Source organism: Centruroides sculpturatus, unplaced genomic scaffold (assembly GCF_000671375.1).
Source record: "Centruroides sculpturatus isolate CEXI.00-Female unplaced genomic scaffold, Cexi_2.0 scaffold512, whole genome shotgun sequence".
Lineage (NCBI taxonomy): Eukaryota > Metazoa > Arthropoda > Arachnida > Scorpiones > Buthidae > Centruroides > Centruroides sculpturatus.
In genome coordinates, this window is record NW_019384734.1 from 82,963 (window position 1) to 98,442 (window position 15,480).

The window sequence follows — 15,480 nt, forward strand, 5'->3', positions numbered from 1 at the left end:
CATCACACTCATTGACAAACACAATAAAATCACATACATTATAGACATAGCCATTCCAAACACTCACAATGTACAAAACACATGCACTGAAAAAATTAGCAAGTACACAGAACTTACCCAGGAAATAAGGCATCTGTGGAGGATGGATAGGGTGCTTATTGTACCTGTTGTTCTCTCCTGTACAGGTGTGATACCACACACACTACACAAAAGCCTGGAAACATTAGAACTGAGTAGAAATACATACATAACACTACAGAAGGCCACTATATTGAATACATGCCACGTTGTTAGGAAATTCCTGAATACAGACACACACACTGACACAATGATTTAATTTTAGTTTTGTTTTGGTTGCTATGCCTTGACTTTGGTCCGGCATAGTAAACAGCCACCAGTGTGAAATAACCGAGTATAACTCACAAAACCCAACATGATAATAATAATAATAATAAACACGAAAAGTCTCCTGACAGCCAACTCGGCCAGGTTACAATGGGGAGCAACAATGCAAAGAACCCCATATGGCCAACTTGGCCATAATACAGGGGTATACAACACAACACAAGAGTCCCCTGATGGCCAACATGGCCAGGACTCAGTGGGAGTGGTAACAAGACTGGAATCCCCAAATAGCCAGTTTGGCCAGGTTACAATGGGTGTTCCGAGTGAAGCTGACAGCTAGGACGCCCAGAGAATCCTAGAAAATCCCAGAAAATCCTAGAAAATCCTAGAACGAAGGTACCGTGACCCCGGTGCCCATGATGAAATTCTTTAAAGCGTTTAATGTCTGCTTACTCATGAAAAAGTCTTTTGGAGCACAGGGCCAATGGAGGCTACACCTGTACAAAGTCACGGTGAGGGTCTTTCTTAGTGTCTTAAACTTGGGCCACATGAAGATTATGTGGTGGGGATCTTCGTCTTCCCCCGAACCACAGTCACATATTCCGTCTCCTTTGTGGAGAAATCTTCTTAAGTAGTCCATCCTTTGTCTACTTGCAATGTCAGGCAGGAAATCATGGGTAGTTCTTCCTATAGATTCGCTGTTCCATCTGGCTTGCCAGTCCGAAATAGTAAGTTTTTTAAGTTTCTCATGAAGCCAACAGCTGGGAAGCTCTCCAAACACTGGTTCCGTTGATGATCGTGCCGCCTTCTTTGCAAGAAGGTCGGCCCTCTCATTTCCCCGAATGCCAGAGTGGCCCCTAACCCACGTAAAAGAAACTGTAAGACCTTTCACAGATAGGCACTGGAGAAGTGTTACTGTTCGTGCAATGATGTTCAGTTTTGTGTTCAATTTGTGGACTTGCAGTAAGGCTGTCTTGCTGTCACTAAGAATTTCCACATAAGTTTTATTTTTATCGTTAAAATGAGTGTTTACGTACTGGAGAGCCTTGAGTATTGCAAGGCTCTCGGCTTTACTCTCTGGATAAGGAACTCGCTTTGTGTAATCATGTACAGCAAGTAGCACAACCACTAGATATATACTAAAGCAGCTTATGTGGTATTTTTATCTGTTGCTTGTATTTTGAGTAGACTTCAAGAGGAGATGGAATAAAAAGCATAATGACAATTTTCTTCATGACATCTAATAAACAATATTTATTTTTTTAAAGAATTAAAAGGTTCTTCATTCATTTTTCATTTATCATGTATTTGTGCTTCTTTCTTTCATTTAACTTTATCACATAGATTTTTTTAATCACATTGTTAGCAGTATGATTAATATCAAACATATGCTTTAGTACTTGTGATTAAAAAAAAAAAAAAACTTGTAAGTGTATACTGTATAATTCTTAAGTTTCTTATAATTGCACCTTTTATTTATTTTATTTTTTGTTGTTGTTGATTTTTAGTATTTTTCCCCTTTTATATATTGTCTGTTAAAGGTTTTATGTTGATGTGGGGAGGAAATCTGTTGTCAAAGGATATTTCCTAATTGTAAATAAAATAATACAAAAGACAACAACAAATTATTAATAAGAAATGTTCTACTATACCACTAAATCAATAAATCAGCCAAAGAACCACTCACTCTGAAAAGCAAACTTTTTTGTCCATTTTTAAAAGGACATCTTTAGGCTGGATATTCTTTTAAAAGTGGATGAAAACATTTGCTTTCCAAAGTGAGTAGTTCTTTTGCTGTGTTATTGATTTAGTGATCTGAAGACAATGTTCCCAACCTAGCTGTTTTAAATGGCAGAATTTCATAATTTGCAACAACTTTGCACAGATCAGATGCATTCTACTATCAAGTGTTTTGCACAAATGCAGTTTTTTAGAGCATAGAGATGGAGCATATAGAGCCATATCTTTGATGTGAATGTGCAAGTTACAATTATATCTGTAATTGAAATAAAGTAATTATATTTTGTTTCTTAACTCCCAAAATTTGTTAGCAAATTATGTGATATGCTCACATGCATATGTAATTTTTTTCATATAATAATCTGTCACATTTTTTATCACTTGAATTAATTTGAATGATCAAATTTTCTTCTCTCATAATAAGTTAATTTCAAATTTCATATAATAATTTTAAGATTAAAATTTTTGTCTATACAGTTTATTTCTATGTAAAGATCTTTCTTTCTGATAACTACTAATTTATGTTTTCACAAATGTTTATGAATTTATATATACTGTAGTTATGAATATATATATATATATATAAAGTACACTTATATTTTCTAATCAGTTTCAATTACTTAACAACTTACTGTATAATACAAACATTTTACAAATAGAACAGAAAATGTGTATTACTGTATTTTCCTTTTTAAGTTCTCTGTTTTAAATAAGCCCAGTATCAGATTTATCACAAACATATTTCTTAACTATTCCTTAAACAACAAAGTCTATTGTCCTTGTGTGTACACAAACTATATAAACAGACTATCTCTAAAAACAACATTTATGAACTATAAAGCAATTTATAATACTGGTATATTTCGCAACAGATAATTTTAAATATCTTGTAAATAATATATACAGCAAAATACATAGAGATAAAGTATAAATAAAACGTATAGATAATCATTTTTAATAACAGTTACTTTATTTTCTGCTGTAAGATGGTACCAACAATTGGCTAGAAAATAAAACTTCATGTAATGTCATTTTTTAATTCTGTAACAAACTGATTTGATATTGCAACAAAAAATTAATTTTCAATTTAATTTTTTCCAGTTTTCTCAATATTTTATGAAATGAATGAATGCAGTGTGTAGCGTCTTTGTAATCCAAAAAGATGATTGGTAGACGAACGAACAGCAATTGGTTAGAAAACGTTACGTTTTATNATGGTACAAACTCATAGAGAACGCCTCCACGCGTTAAAGATTGTTTAAAGCACAACCCCCGTGTACGGAATGTGAGGAACTGTTTATATAACATTACTTGTCGGTATTCTGTTACTCGGTGAACACCGGATAACACCAGTTGTTAATTTTTGTACTATGTTCCTTTTTGTATCGGAAATAATACATTTTAACTAAAATGTTATAACCATACTACTATGTAATTAAAAATTTTGTAAAATACATCTATGCTGTACCATTATATGACAACACTGAAGAGGGGTTGGGAATATAAGCCAACCCGAAATACATCTGAATTAAAAATTTTAAAATAAAACGTAACGTTTTCTAACCAATTGCTGTTCGTTCGTCTACCAATCATCTTTTTGGATTACAAAGACGCTACACACTGCATTTGATGATACAGCAACCACGTCCTCTACATTAAGAAATGAATGAAGTTTATTAAAGGACAATTTAATAAATTTATACTTTTGTAACAGATTACAGGATTTGTTAAAGAAAAATAAATAAAAATTGCTGTTTTCTGCTTATAGAAATCATATGATTTTATGGTTGCAGATTAATAAGAAAAATTGTTTTGACATAACAAAATGTCTCCTTTTAAACTTCAGCTATTCTAAAAAGATATCTTTCTCAAGTTAACAGTTTTAGTTTACAAAATTGATCTAAAAAATTCAAGATGATAATTCATTAGAAAGAAGGTTCAATTAAAAACAAGTACAGGTAACCCCCCGTATAACACGGTAGTTACGTTCCAAAAAATTGCCATGTAATGCGAATCCGTGTTATACGAAACAAAGAACTAATACAAAAAGGAGGGTTAGGTTCCAAAAATTAAAAAACATGCTAGTACATTTTCATAATTAAGATAAATATCTTCATTAAAATTTTTAAAGTGATACATATTAATATAAATTAAACAATGTTTTCTTCGTCATCACTAAAAACACTATTAATTAACCGAGAGCGTTTTCTTCTTGGCAAGTTATCCTTATCCTCTGAGCATTTTTCTGCATTATCTTCAGATCCATGCTTTACCTTTTGCAAAATGTATGTAATTTTAGATTGCTTGTTTCTAGTTAAAAGGTCTTTATAAATTTCCTTATATGGTGCTATGCACTTATGAAGAATAAAGCAAGTGTGAGATCCGGAATTTTGGTGACGGAAATATAGCTCTTTTATTAACAAAATTGTTAATTAATCAAAACTTTTGTTTATGTAATGCCCTAGTAGAAAAAAACGATCTTGCCCGGGATTGTGTAAACTTTCCGGTCATAACTAACAACATCCATTGTTCTCTGCAGAACTTGCATCTCGTCTTGCAAAAAGGTTGATAGTTAGCATTCAAATGTCGTCATTTGTTATAGATCCCTGGAACACCTATAACCCCTAACCTATGTACATCCGATCACGTGGTGGAAATTTCCCACTAAAACGGATAAAAGGCCGTTCTTACCCCCTCTCAGGGGAGTGTATTACCGAACGCAGGATTAACAACGTCGCGCCGATCTTCCGAGCCTGCGGAATTACGATCTCCGATGAACCTCGAATTAAATCATCGCTGAAGTCGCGATTTGATATAATTTGTGCCATATTTGTGGATTATTCCTTGGATCGATATTTTAAAGGCATCCACGTTCAGAATCGTCAGGGTGGACGGCTATAAGAGGTATGAAGGGACTGAGAAACTCTCTCTGTCGTATAGAAACTTTATGTCGGTATAGAGCTTTGTGTAGTTTTGTCATTTTGCCTATTCTTTAATAAATTGTTATTTTTTTTTATGTTAAAGAAAATGGTAAACTCCTTTACTCGATCTCGCCCTTCACCTTATCGTCGACCCCAATCATCTCTCTTTACACTCGCCTGACATATCCTGACCATTGAACGGGAGCCTTCAGCCCCCGTATTCACACAAGTATGGAATAAGGGAAAAACATTCGGCAACATCAGAAGCAGAAGCGTCGCGATCTGGCAACATTGAAACAAGTTTCGAGAAGGACCACGTGTATCGACAGAAGGCGAGAAGAGAAAATTTACATACTTAAATACTAATAGTTCACGAAAATAATAATTTTCGTGAACTATTATTAGTTAAGTATGTAAAAATTTATTACATTTCCTGCTGTACGAGGGTTTTACCCAATTCTCGAACCGTGTCAGAGTGAATCCGTGCTATAAAAATACCGTGTTATACGGGGGATGGTATCAATTCTCGAACCGTGTTAGAGCGAATCCGTGCTATAGAAGTGCTGTGTTATACGGGGGTTACCTGTACTGTATTTCAAGACCCAACTAGCATTCCAGAATGCCATTTCTACTGTGCACAGAAAGTTGATGCCCTGGAAAACTTCAAATTTCAGAGCAAAGCAAAATTTCTCAAAGAAATGGGTTGTTTGACAAATGTTTATACAGTTTTGGAAATGTTTTGGAACTTTTCATTTCTTAGGGACTAAAACATCTTATGTTGACTGTTTAAAGCAGCATTTGATATATTTCATTGACAAGGATTACAGATGCAAGAAAGTGCTTTTCTGGCCAGACCTTGCTTCTGCTTTCTGTGCCACTTCCATGGCCACTTTCTCACTCTCTGGTATTACTTTTGTCTGTATGCTGAGAATACTCCTAATATTCCCCAGGCTAGACATATTAAGAAATTTTGGGTGATTTGTAAGAAGTTTTCTTGTTGAAAGTCCCATCCAAAATCTCTTTATGGGTTAAAGTGTGTGTAGAACAGAATCAGCAAAGAAGTAGCAGGAGAATTGGGTGAGTCTGATGAAGAGACTTTGTTGGAGAAGATCAGCAAGGAATGTTTTCTGAAATTTAGCCATTGGAAATTGTAGAACATATTTGGTTTGTTGTAGCTTTGTATTTCATTTCCATGATTACAGGTTGTTTTATTTCAAATGTTAGTTTAGTTCCTGACCTCACCTTATTTGTTATGATAGACATATGTTAAAAAGTGGGATCAAATTACACTTAATTAAGGAATACAAAAAAGTCACAACTTTTGTAAATGCATTCTTCTCATGATGGGCAGAAAAATCATCTGGATAGGATGTCTGGCAAGAAGGGCCTGGGAGAACACTGGAACATTCCCAGTGCTTTATGAAATTTTCCATTTGTGATACATCATGTTAGAAAGAATGTACAGTAAAACCCCACTTAACACTGCCTCGCTTAATGCTGATTCGATATAACACTGTCTGCTCGAAGCCTGAAAAAAGCTGAAAATTTATGCCGATTTAAATTATCGCGGCATTTCATTGATATGTATATAATACGATTATTTATGAACACGAACCAATCAGAAAAAGGTGGAAAAAGGTGTACTTTCTTTAAATCTATGTTTGTTTAGCAATTTTAGAAAAAATATAACATCGTGGATGCCATAGGCAATATCGGCTTTGCTTGGCAAGAATTAATCGATAAATGCATGAACGAAGTGTGGAAGAAGTTATGGCTAAAGGTATCCAAGAATTCTCAATGAGAAGAGCCTATCGCTGTATCGTTAGGTTGAATAATTGTCAACCAAATCGATACAGCAGGGCCAGGATATTGAGGAGCTATCGCAGGTTTCTGGTGAGAGTCTTACCAACAATGACCTTCAAGAACTGGCAGAACATTGAATTCATGTGGAACTGGAAAATAGAGAATCTGAAAATGAAGAACTCAAAAAATTTCTCTACAGATTTCCTTAGTACAAATTTGGTAACAATAACTGAAATCGTTGATCAAATTGTAGCAAATGATCCAGATTTTGAAAGGAGTGCAAAAGCAAAATAAGGCATTTTTCATGCGATCTTCTGTTACCGACATTTGCTAAGGAAAGAAAAAAGTGACAAATGAAACTTCACAACTTTATTGCAAAAAAAAAAAAAAAAGAATTTCAGAAAAGTCGGAACTTTCATCACAAAAAATGAACTTTACATTTCTGTGTGCATATGTTTATGTGTTTTTTAACATATTTTTATATTGATATGCATAATTATATAACTTAAAATTAAAGTAAAATTTGTTTATTTTTGGTTGTGTGTTCCCCTATCCCTATTTACTCTACTTTAAAATTACCTCGTTTAACACTGTTTAGTTTAGCGCTTTGTCATTTAGGAATGCATCCCCTGCATTAAGCAGGGTCTTACTGTACTCAGGAAACTTTCAGATATTAGAGATTTTTTGATTATTGATAAGGGATTTTCAACCTGTATCCAATACTTAGGTATGCACAACTTTAAATATTAATTAATTTTAGTCTTTTGTTGACATTATACATGGTTGTTAGTATTGTTTAATTAGCTGAAATTTAGTTTTTGCTTTACAAGATTTGAAATGGTACTCAAATCTAAAACAATTATTCAATTATATATAACTCTACCACAGACAATTGTCCTGAATGTCAGACAATTGTACCACAGACAATTGACCTTTCCATCCTTATTATTTAAAGGTCTGAAGAAAGTGTAGCCATGAAGACTTTTTAGCATGATTTTAAATGATCAATAAAATATTGAAAAACATGACACTACTTTTGTTCAATAAAGATATGAAATGCAAAAGAAAAATATAAAACAAGTGGAAGTATTATATTTGAAATTTTGGAACTTATCACAGTTGTTCAGTTAAACTTCTTGCAAGAGGTTATGTCATAGAATTAATATAATGCACAAAAATAGATCAGTTTTTATTATTACATTTTAATATATAGGTCCTAATTTATTTTTAGAAAGTGAGAAAATATTGAAAAAAATTTTATTTATACAGTATATAACAATTGAGGCATTCTAAGGAGAAAGTTCTTAAGTTAAATTTAATGTTTTTAGGAATTCTCAAAAAAACTGTTGTTTTTGCATGAGATTTATTATAAAGTGAGTAAAGTGTAAATGCTAAATATTTGAGTTAAAGTGTTATTTACAGTAGGGGGAATGGAATAGTCATATCCATAAAATCTTATTAGATACAGTATACATAATAAAACAACTGATAAACTTATGTAAGTGTACTTAGCTATTTTATTCCATAGAACTTCAATTATAATTAAATTAATATTTTAAATATCAAACGAGCAGTCAGATTCCTTGTCAGGCTATTATATTAATGCTAAATAATTAGTGTAATTATTGGATTAGTTATAATTGAAATATTAATATAATAAATAAAATCTTTTAAATTAAATTTTAAATACCACAATATTTTGAAATTGGTATTTATACTGCTATAAACAAATTTAGGGGACATAATGAAATCAACTCTAATGTTTCGGGATCAAGTTAACACCATTACTGCATGGTTTGATCAGTGGAATGAATGTGAACGAACAGTGGCACTCTATTCCCTATTGAAGAAGCTAGATTCTACACATGCTCGATTTTTATCCTTAGTTTTGCAACAAAATCTTGCATTATGTATGGATTTGAAAGTTCAAGAACAACAAGCTAATGATCCAGGTATGAAAAATATTACTTAATATACTTTATCATAATTTTATTATACATTATTTATGAAACTGCAGAATTTTAATATTGATATACTTTTATGTGATCCTGTAGAAAGAGTTCTATATTCAAAATTTGAAGTCTTTTAGCAGCATTCTGTAATGATTTGGCCATCAATCTTTCAACTTGTGAAATAGTAAAATATTCAAAATTGTGATATACAGTGGTGCCTCGTACAACGTACTTAATCCGTTCCAGGTGCACGTCTGTTAAGTGAAACGTCCGTTATACGAAACGCATTTTCCCATAGAAATACATGTTAAAACATATAATTTGTTCCGCAGCATAAAATAACCATACTGTACCATAAAAAATGAAAATGGAGCAGACACCAATTATGCCTGGTAGTCAGATGTTGTGAGGAGGAGGTGGAAGAACACTTTCTTTACACATTCATACAGATACAGACTTTTTACACATTGCAGTGGGTCTTTTTTTATTGTTTTTTTAATCGGAGTCAGATTCAGGAGAGGCTACTGGAACTTGCAGGGTTAACTTCTCTTGTTCCATCCTTTGTTTTTTGCCCGCTGGCTTCTTGAAAAACATGACCAAGGTGGTCTGTTTCTCTTTCTTCTTTAACACCTGTCGGAAATGACGGACAAAGGTGTCATCGTAGAGATCATTGATCCTGTTGGCCTCAGCTCTGTTTTGATAATGAGTGTTGGTAAACTCCTGAACCTCTCCCCATTCGACAAGAAAGTTGTTGTCAACTTTCACTCCTGATGATTTCTTGCTTTATTTCAATTGAAATCACCTTTCTGTTTTTTTTAGAAGCCATGATGCATTATAAATGACTTAACTTGCCAGATTATATGATACGAATAATTCTTTATTAATTAAGATCACTAAACACTTCTACGAGCTACTCTTGCTCCGTTTGTTTTTTACAACCTCTTTTCGTCCCGTCACCTCGGCATCTACACAATTACATTTCGTTTATTTGAATTATCAACATATATTACATTACATTTAATGTTTATTTAAATCATCAACATATATTACATTACATTTAATGATTATTTAAATCATCAACATATATTACATTACATTTCTACTTCAGATATACTAATAATACATTCTAATAATACTAATATATCCTAAAAATAGCAGATTGTCATTGGCAACGGCAAAAGAGTGGAAACATCATTCACACTTGTTCGAAGAAAGTCCATTGTTCGTCTCACGTAACTGCTGAACGGAAAGTCCGTTGTTCGCAGCAAGTCCGTTGCTCGAGTCACGTAACGGTCAAACAGAAAGCCCGTTATTCGCAGCGTCCGTTATTCGAGGCGTACGTTATACAAGGCACCACTGTACTATAATAATATAGGATTTCTATAAATAAATGATATTTAAAAAATAATTAATGCACAAAAATGGATATATTGGGTTGTTCAGAAAGTAACTTCATTTTCTTATTACTAGAGGAATTAGATGTATTTTTACCAGCCAATTTCATTTTAAACCACATTTTCATTACATATTTTGACAGCTGACATTTAAAGGTGTATTTGTAAAAAATTTTGTTTCATTCTGTACAATTTTCTTTTGGTGTCCCATCAAATATGGAAAATTGAAAGCATCATTTTAGGCATATTTTGCTTTTTTATTACCAAAAAATCAAAATGCTGTTCAAGCAAGAAAAAAATTGTGGTACAGTACATGTATGGAGATGATGTGTTGAGAGAAAGACAGTGCCAAAACTGGTTTACAAGATTTCATTCTGGCAATTTCAATATTGAAGATGCACCACGTTCTGGATTGTCAGTTGAAGCCAATGAAAACAAAATAAAGGTACTGATTGAAGCAAACTGCTGAATAACAATGCGTGAAATCACTAACAAGGTGACCTTACAGTCTCAGAAATTCAGTTCGGGGTGAGACTTTGCAGGTTAGTAATATACCTCAAGGGTGTCCTCCTAGAAGAATTGTAAAGCGCACTAGCCAGAAGATTCTGAAAGGGCTCTAAAGTTTTAAGCGTAGCTCATATACTGGTCAATTTTACACTATGGCAGCACAGTGAAATGGGTGAGTCTGTAGCCAATAAAATATTATCTTTAATTCACGTTTTAATTAGCTTTAACAGTCATTTCATAAATAAAATAATTTATGATTTAATTGATAATATTTTCAGGTCATTAACTTTATTTAAAAGTAGTTATAATTTTTAAAACAATAAAAAAAAACAAAAAAAAAAGTTAACCAAAGATAGGACAAACTTAGATTTCCTGCGTGGCAAGTGAGTTTGCTACAGACTCGCCCATTTTGCTGTGCTGCCATAGTGTAAAATTGACCGGTATATGAGCTACGCTTAAAACTTTAGAGCCCTTTTCCTTGGAATCTTCCGGCTAGTGTGCTTTACAATTCTTCTGGGTGGACACCCTTGTGGTATACTACTGACCTGCAAAGTCTCATCCTGAACTGAATTTCTGAGACCATTGTTTGATTCTGTAAGAGATTAAATTTGTTGAATTGAACTGTTTATGATTACTTGAAACGAATTGGTTTCATTTCAAAGCTGGTTCCGCATGTTCTTAAAGAGAGATGCTCTCTTTGCTGGGATTTTAAGAAAATTTTTTTTTGGAGCTTTTACCAGACAATTTAACAATTGATTCGAAAGTGTACTGCCATCGAGTAAACAAATTGAGTAATATCATCAAACAGAAAAGGCGGTCAGAATTGATCAACAAAACAGGTATAGTATTTTATCACAATAATGTCAAATTTCACACAAGTTTGGTAACTGGTCAGAAACTGTTACAGCTTAGATGAGACATGCTATCACACCAACCATATTCGCCAGATCAGGCACCCTCAGAATATTACTTGTTCCGGTCTTTACAAAATTTTTTAAACTGTAAGACATTTACTTGAAATGATAATGTCAAAAATTACTTGTATCCGTTTTTTGTTTCATAAACATGGAATCATACTACTACCAGAAATGATGGCAGCAGGTATTTGACCAAAATGGTCGATATATAATTCAATAAAATATTTATTTATTATAAAAATATTGTTTGTTTTTCCATGGGGAAAAAAACGAAGTTACTTTCCAAACAACCCAATATTATCATACTGTACATCAAATGTTGTATATCATAAACTTTCACAAGTTGTAAAAAAATTGAATTGTTCTTTATAATGGTTAAAAAATGCATAATAAATTTTGAATAAATTTTATAATTATTATTTACAGATATTTTTATATTATTTTTATTTAGTTTATAATGTAATTGTAAATTCAAGTTTCATTGTGCAATTTTCTTATGTTTTTTTGCTGGTGTCTCCATGTTAATAAGGATGAACTAGTCATGTAATTTTGAAACTATCAAACTCATTTATTGTTGCATGATTTTAGTTTTAAAATTTTTAACACACTTATATTTTAATAGTTTAATAACTATTAATAAATACTTCCTTGCCTAACAACTCTCAAGTACTTCAAGAAAGAGAAAAATATTTTCTAAAATATCATATAATAAAAAATTTTAAAATATTTGCAAGAAGTGACTTCTCTTTTTAAGCTGATTTTAGAGGTTAAATATTTAATATTACACTACACAGTCAAAAGGGATAACTTGTATTCTGGTACTTTTAAAAATATATTTCTTCCAAATGCATTTTGCCTAGATTACTTACTTAGTGTAGGTCTCTTCTGTGGTAGTACTGTGTGGTGTAACAGGAAAATTATTTTTGTGTCATTAATTCATTTTGATTGCTTTCATTAGCCAATCCCATTGAGTAATTTTTTAAACTTTTTATAGAGATAAGGTTCAGAATGAAAATAGGGAAATACCTACAGTCATGAAGTGGAAAATGATTTAACACATGATAAACCAAATGCATTTAGGCCATTATCATTTTTTTCATTTATAATAAGGCCAAAGAAAAAAATTCAGTGTAGGTTTAAGATGCACTATACAGGAGCTGCAGACTAAAGTTCACTAACAAAAAAATGCTGTCTTTTTTTAAGAGAGAAGATACAATGCCTAAAAGACAGATGCAAAGAATATGTTGAATCAGAAAAATCAATAAATAAATTAAAGAAATTGAGTAAAAGATTTAGAAAATGGGATATTAAAAGCAAGTTATATTGCAACAGATGATAAACTACCAGTGATGAAAACCTAGCTGGTAAGAAGCCATGATATGATAGCAGTTTGCTTATCAAGCAAATTGCTAATCCTAATCATGCAAGTAATGTTCCAGGACCATTATTTAAAGACAAGAAATTTAATTTTTAATAGCTTAGTCAAAATATTTTTAGAGAATTTTGGGAAAAAAGAACAGACATATTAATTAAATCTTCAAACTTAACTAAACAAAACCTGAGTAGAAAAATTTTTAAACTAATTTTTTAATAGTAAGATGATATATAATGTGTGTGTGTACCTATACACAATATATATAATCTTACTAATTATATATATTTTATACTATGTAAATTATATAGTGAGTGTATGTTGCTGGCCAAAAGGTTTTAGAACACATGTCTCAAGAACAAGTTATTTTTTGAAATTGATTTTTTTGGGTTGTTCGTTAATTTATTATTATAAGTAAGTCAACAGAATTTCAGAATGACATGTGTTGGAATTTGATTTTTATTCCAGTTTTTAAGGAAGACAAATGGACAAAAGTTTAGAACAGTTTTACTTCACTAAAGATACAGAAAATTATACATACTAAATTAACAATTAATAACTTGTTGCACTGCTATTTTTCTCTGCAACATTTAACAACCTAGAAGGAATTAATTTATAAAGAGTCACAATAACATTTTTATCAAAATTATCAGCACAATGTTGAATTGCATACTTTAACTCTTCACAAGAATTAAACTGTCCCTGTTCATAAATTTTCTGTTCCATTAAATGCCGAAGATTTTCTATAATGTCCAAGTCAGGACAGTGAGCTGGCCAATTATGGGAACTTTATTCTCTTGAAAGTAATGCCTAACTATGCGAGATGTATGAATTGCAGCATTATCTTGCTGTCAAACCATTTTCCATTTGAAAAAATTTTTCACATAAAAGTAGAAATGTTTTCAGATCATTCAGATACTTCATGGCATTATACTTTCTATCAATGCATTTGATTATCAATTAACTTAATTATGGCACCCAGAACCATTAAGGAGTCATCTTCTTGATGGCATTTTTTATGATGAGGTTTTACTTTAATTCTTGCAGTTTTCTCAAAATAAGATTTGGCATTTTCTAAATCCTCAAAACAAAAATGTTTTTCTTCATTAAATATAATTAAATCAAAATTGGAATGTTCTCTTATATAGTCATTGCAAATTCAAGATGTTGGTATTTATGATTATCTGTCAATGGCAGATTTTTCTTCACTTTTTTTATAAGAAAAGTTGTCAGCCATAAATTGACAAATAGAATGCCAGGAAGTACCTAATTTGAGTTTTCTTTGATATTTTGACTGTTGACAATATGGTCTCTTGCTACTTTGTTGCAGACATGATGCTTCTGTATTGCTTTTAGGTGCCCAATATGTTTGTTTGCCTTTCCTCCAATCTTTATTATGTAATACATTGAAAAAGTATATGGCTGCTTTTTGACTCCCTGTGCTATCTTTCTTATGGTGAATCCTGTAGTGGATAACTGAAGAATCTTTTACTTTATTTCTTCTGACGAAGTCATTTTAGAACAAAAAGTATTTAATTCAAAGCAAATATATCTTATAACAAAAACAAAGAAATTAACATTAAATATAACAGAATAAACAAAAAGTTCCAAGTGTTCTAAAAACTTGGCAAGCAGTGTGCATGTATGTGTATATGTATATATATGTATATATAACATGAAGTGAAGTTTGATGTATAACAACAAACTTCACTTCATGTCTTTCTTTATTAATAAAGAAGAAGTGAAGATAGTGAAGGAAATTAAATTTTTAGGAGTTACATTCACACCTAATCTCTCGTTTGAAAAACATTATAAAAATTCACTAAGTAAAGCAAAAATTGCAATAAATAATTTAATTGGTCTATTCTGCAAGGCAAAAATGAAGAACATACGTATACATTTTCAGTTATTTAATTCGATTGTGATGAACTCAATGGGATATGCTACCCCAATTTGGAGCATGGAAAAATTTAATGACTTTGAGAAAATACAGAATATATTCATACGTAAGATATTCCAGCTAGAATATAATATCCCGGGTAGTGCCTTAAGATTAGAAACACATAGATTCAGAATAAATACTATACTAATAAAAAGATATTTAAAGTTTTTACTAAAAATTATTAAAGCTGAAGATATAACAACAAAATTGCTGTTCTTACTACATCACAAATCAAGGGAAACGGACTTAAGACGAAGTTGGATAATTCAGTTATCGAAGATAGTAAATAAATATGGATTTTCTATTAAACTGTTTATGGATCATACGTATGATATGGAGCAGTATAGTAAAGAAATAATACACAGAGTTATGGAATACTCTATTATCCAAGACGTTGAAGATATACAAAAACGAGAAAATACAAGCTGGTATACAACAATTCTAAATTATCCAGTAAATAACAACTATATATTGACAAATATAGCTTTTAACATTAAAAAGTTTTTTATGCAGATTAGGTTAAATAAAAATGGAATAATTATAAATGACAAATATATAGATTATACCCAATCTAAATGTCCAAATTG

General features: G+C 31.6%; 2 protein-coding genes across 3 annotated transcripts in view; both read left to right on the forward strand.

Moving 5' to 3' along the window:
* Nucleotides 1-15,480, forward strand: part of LOC111628252 (protein Smaug homolog 1-like) — a 31,555-nt gene that overhangs the window by 10,118 nt on the left and 5,957 nt on the right. For both annotated transcript variants that reach the window (XM_023372002.1, XM_023372001.1), the window contains exon 2: nucleotides 8,546-8,761. In XM_023372002.1, coding sequence (XP_023227770.1) covers nucleotides 8,554-8,761 — 208 coding nt within the window. In that variant the 5' untranslated portion in view covers nucleotides 8,546-8,553. The remainder of the gene's footprint in view (nucleotides 1-8,545; nucleotides 8,762-15,480) is intronic.
* The window catches only part of LOC111628251, a 2,769-nt gene continuing 1,844 nt past the window's right edge, over nucleotides 14,556-15,480 (forward strand). The window contains exon 1 of the mRNA XM_023372000.1: nucleotides 14,556-15,172. Within this exon, the coding sequence (XP_023227768.1) occupies nucleotides 14,642-15,172 (531 nt within the window). The 5' untranslated portion in view covers nucleotides 14,556-14,641. The remainder of the gene's footprint in view (nucleotides 15,173-15,480) is intronic.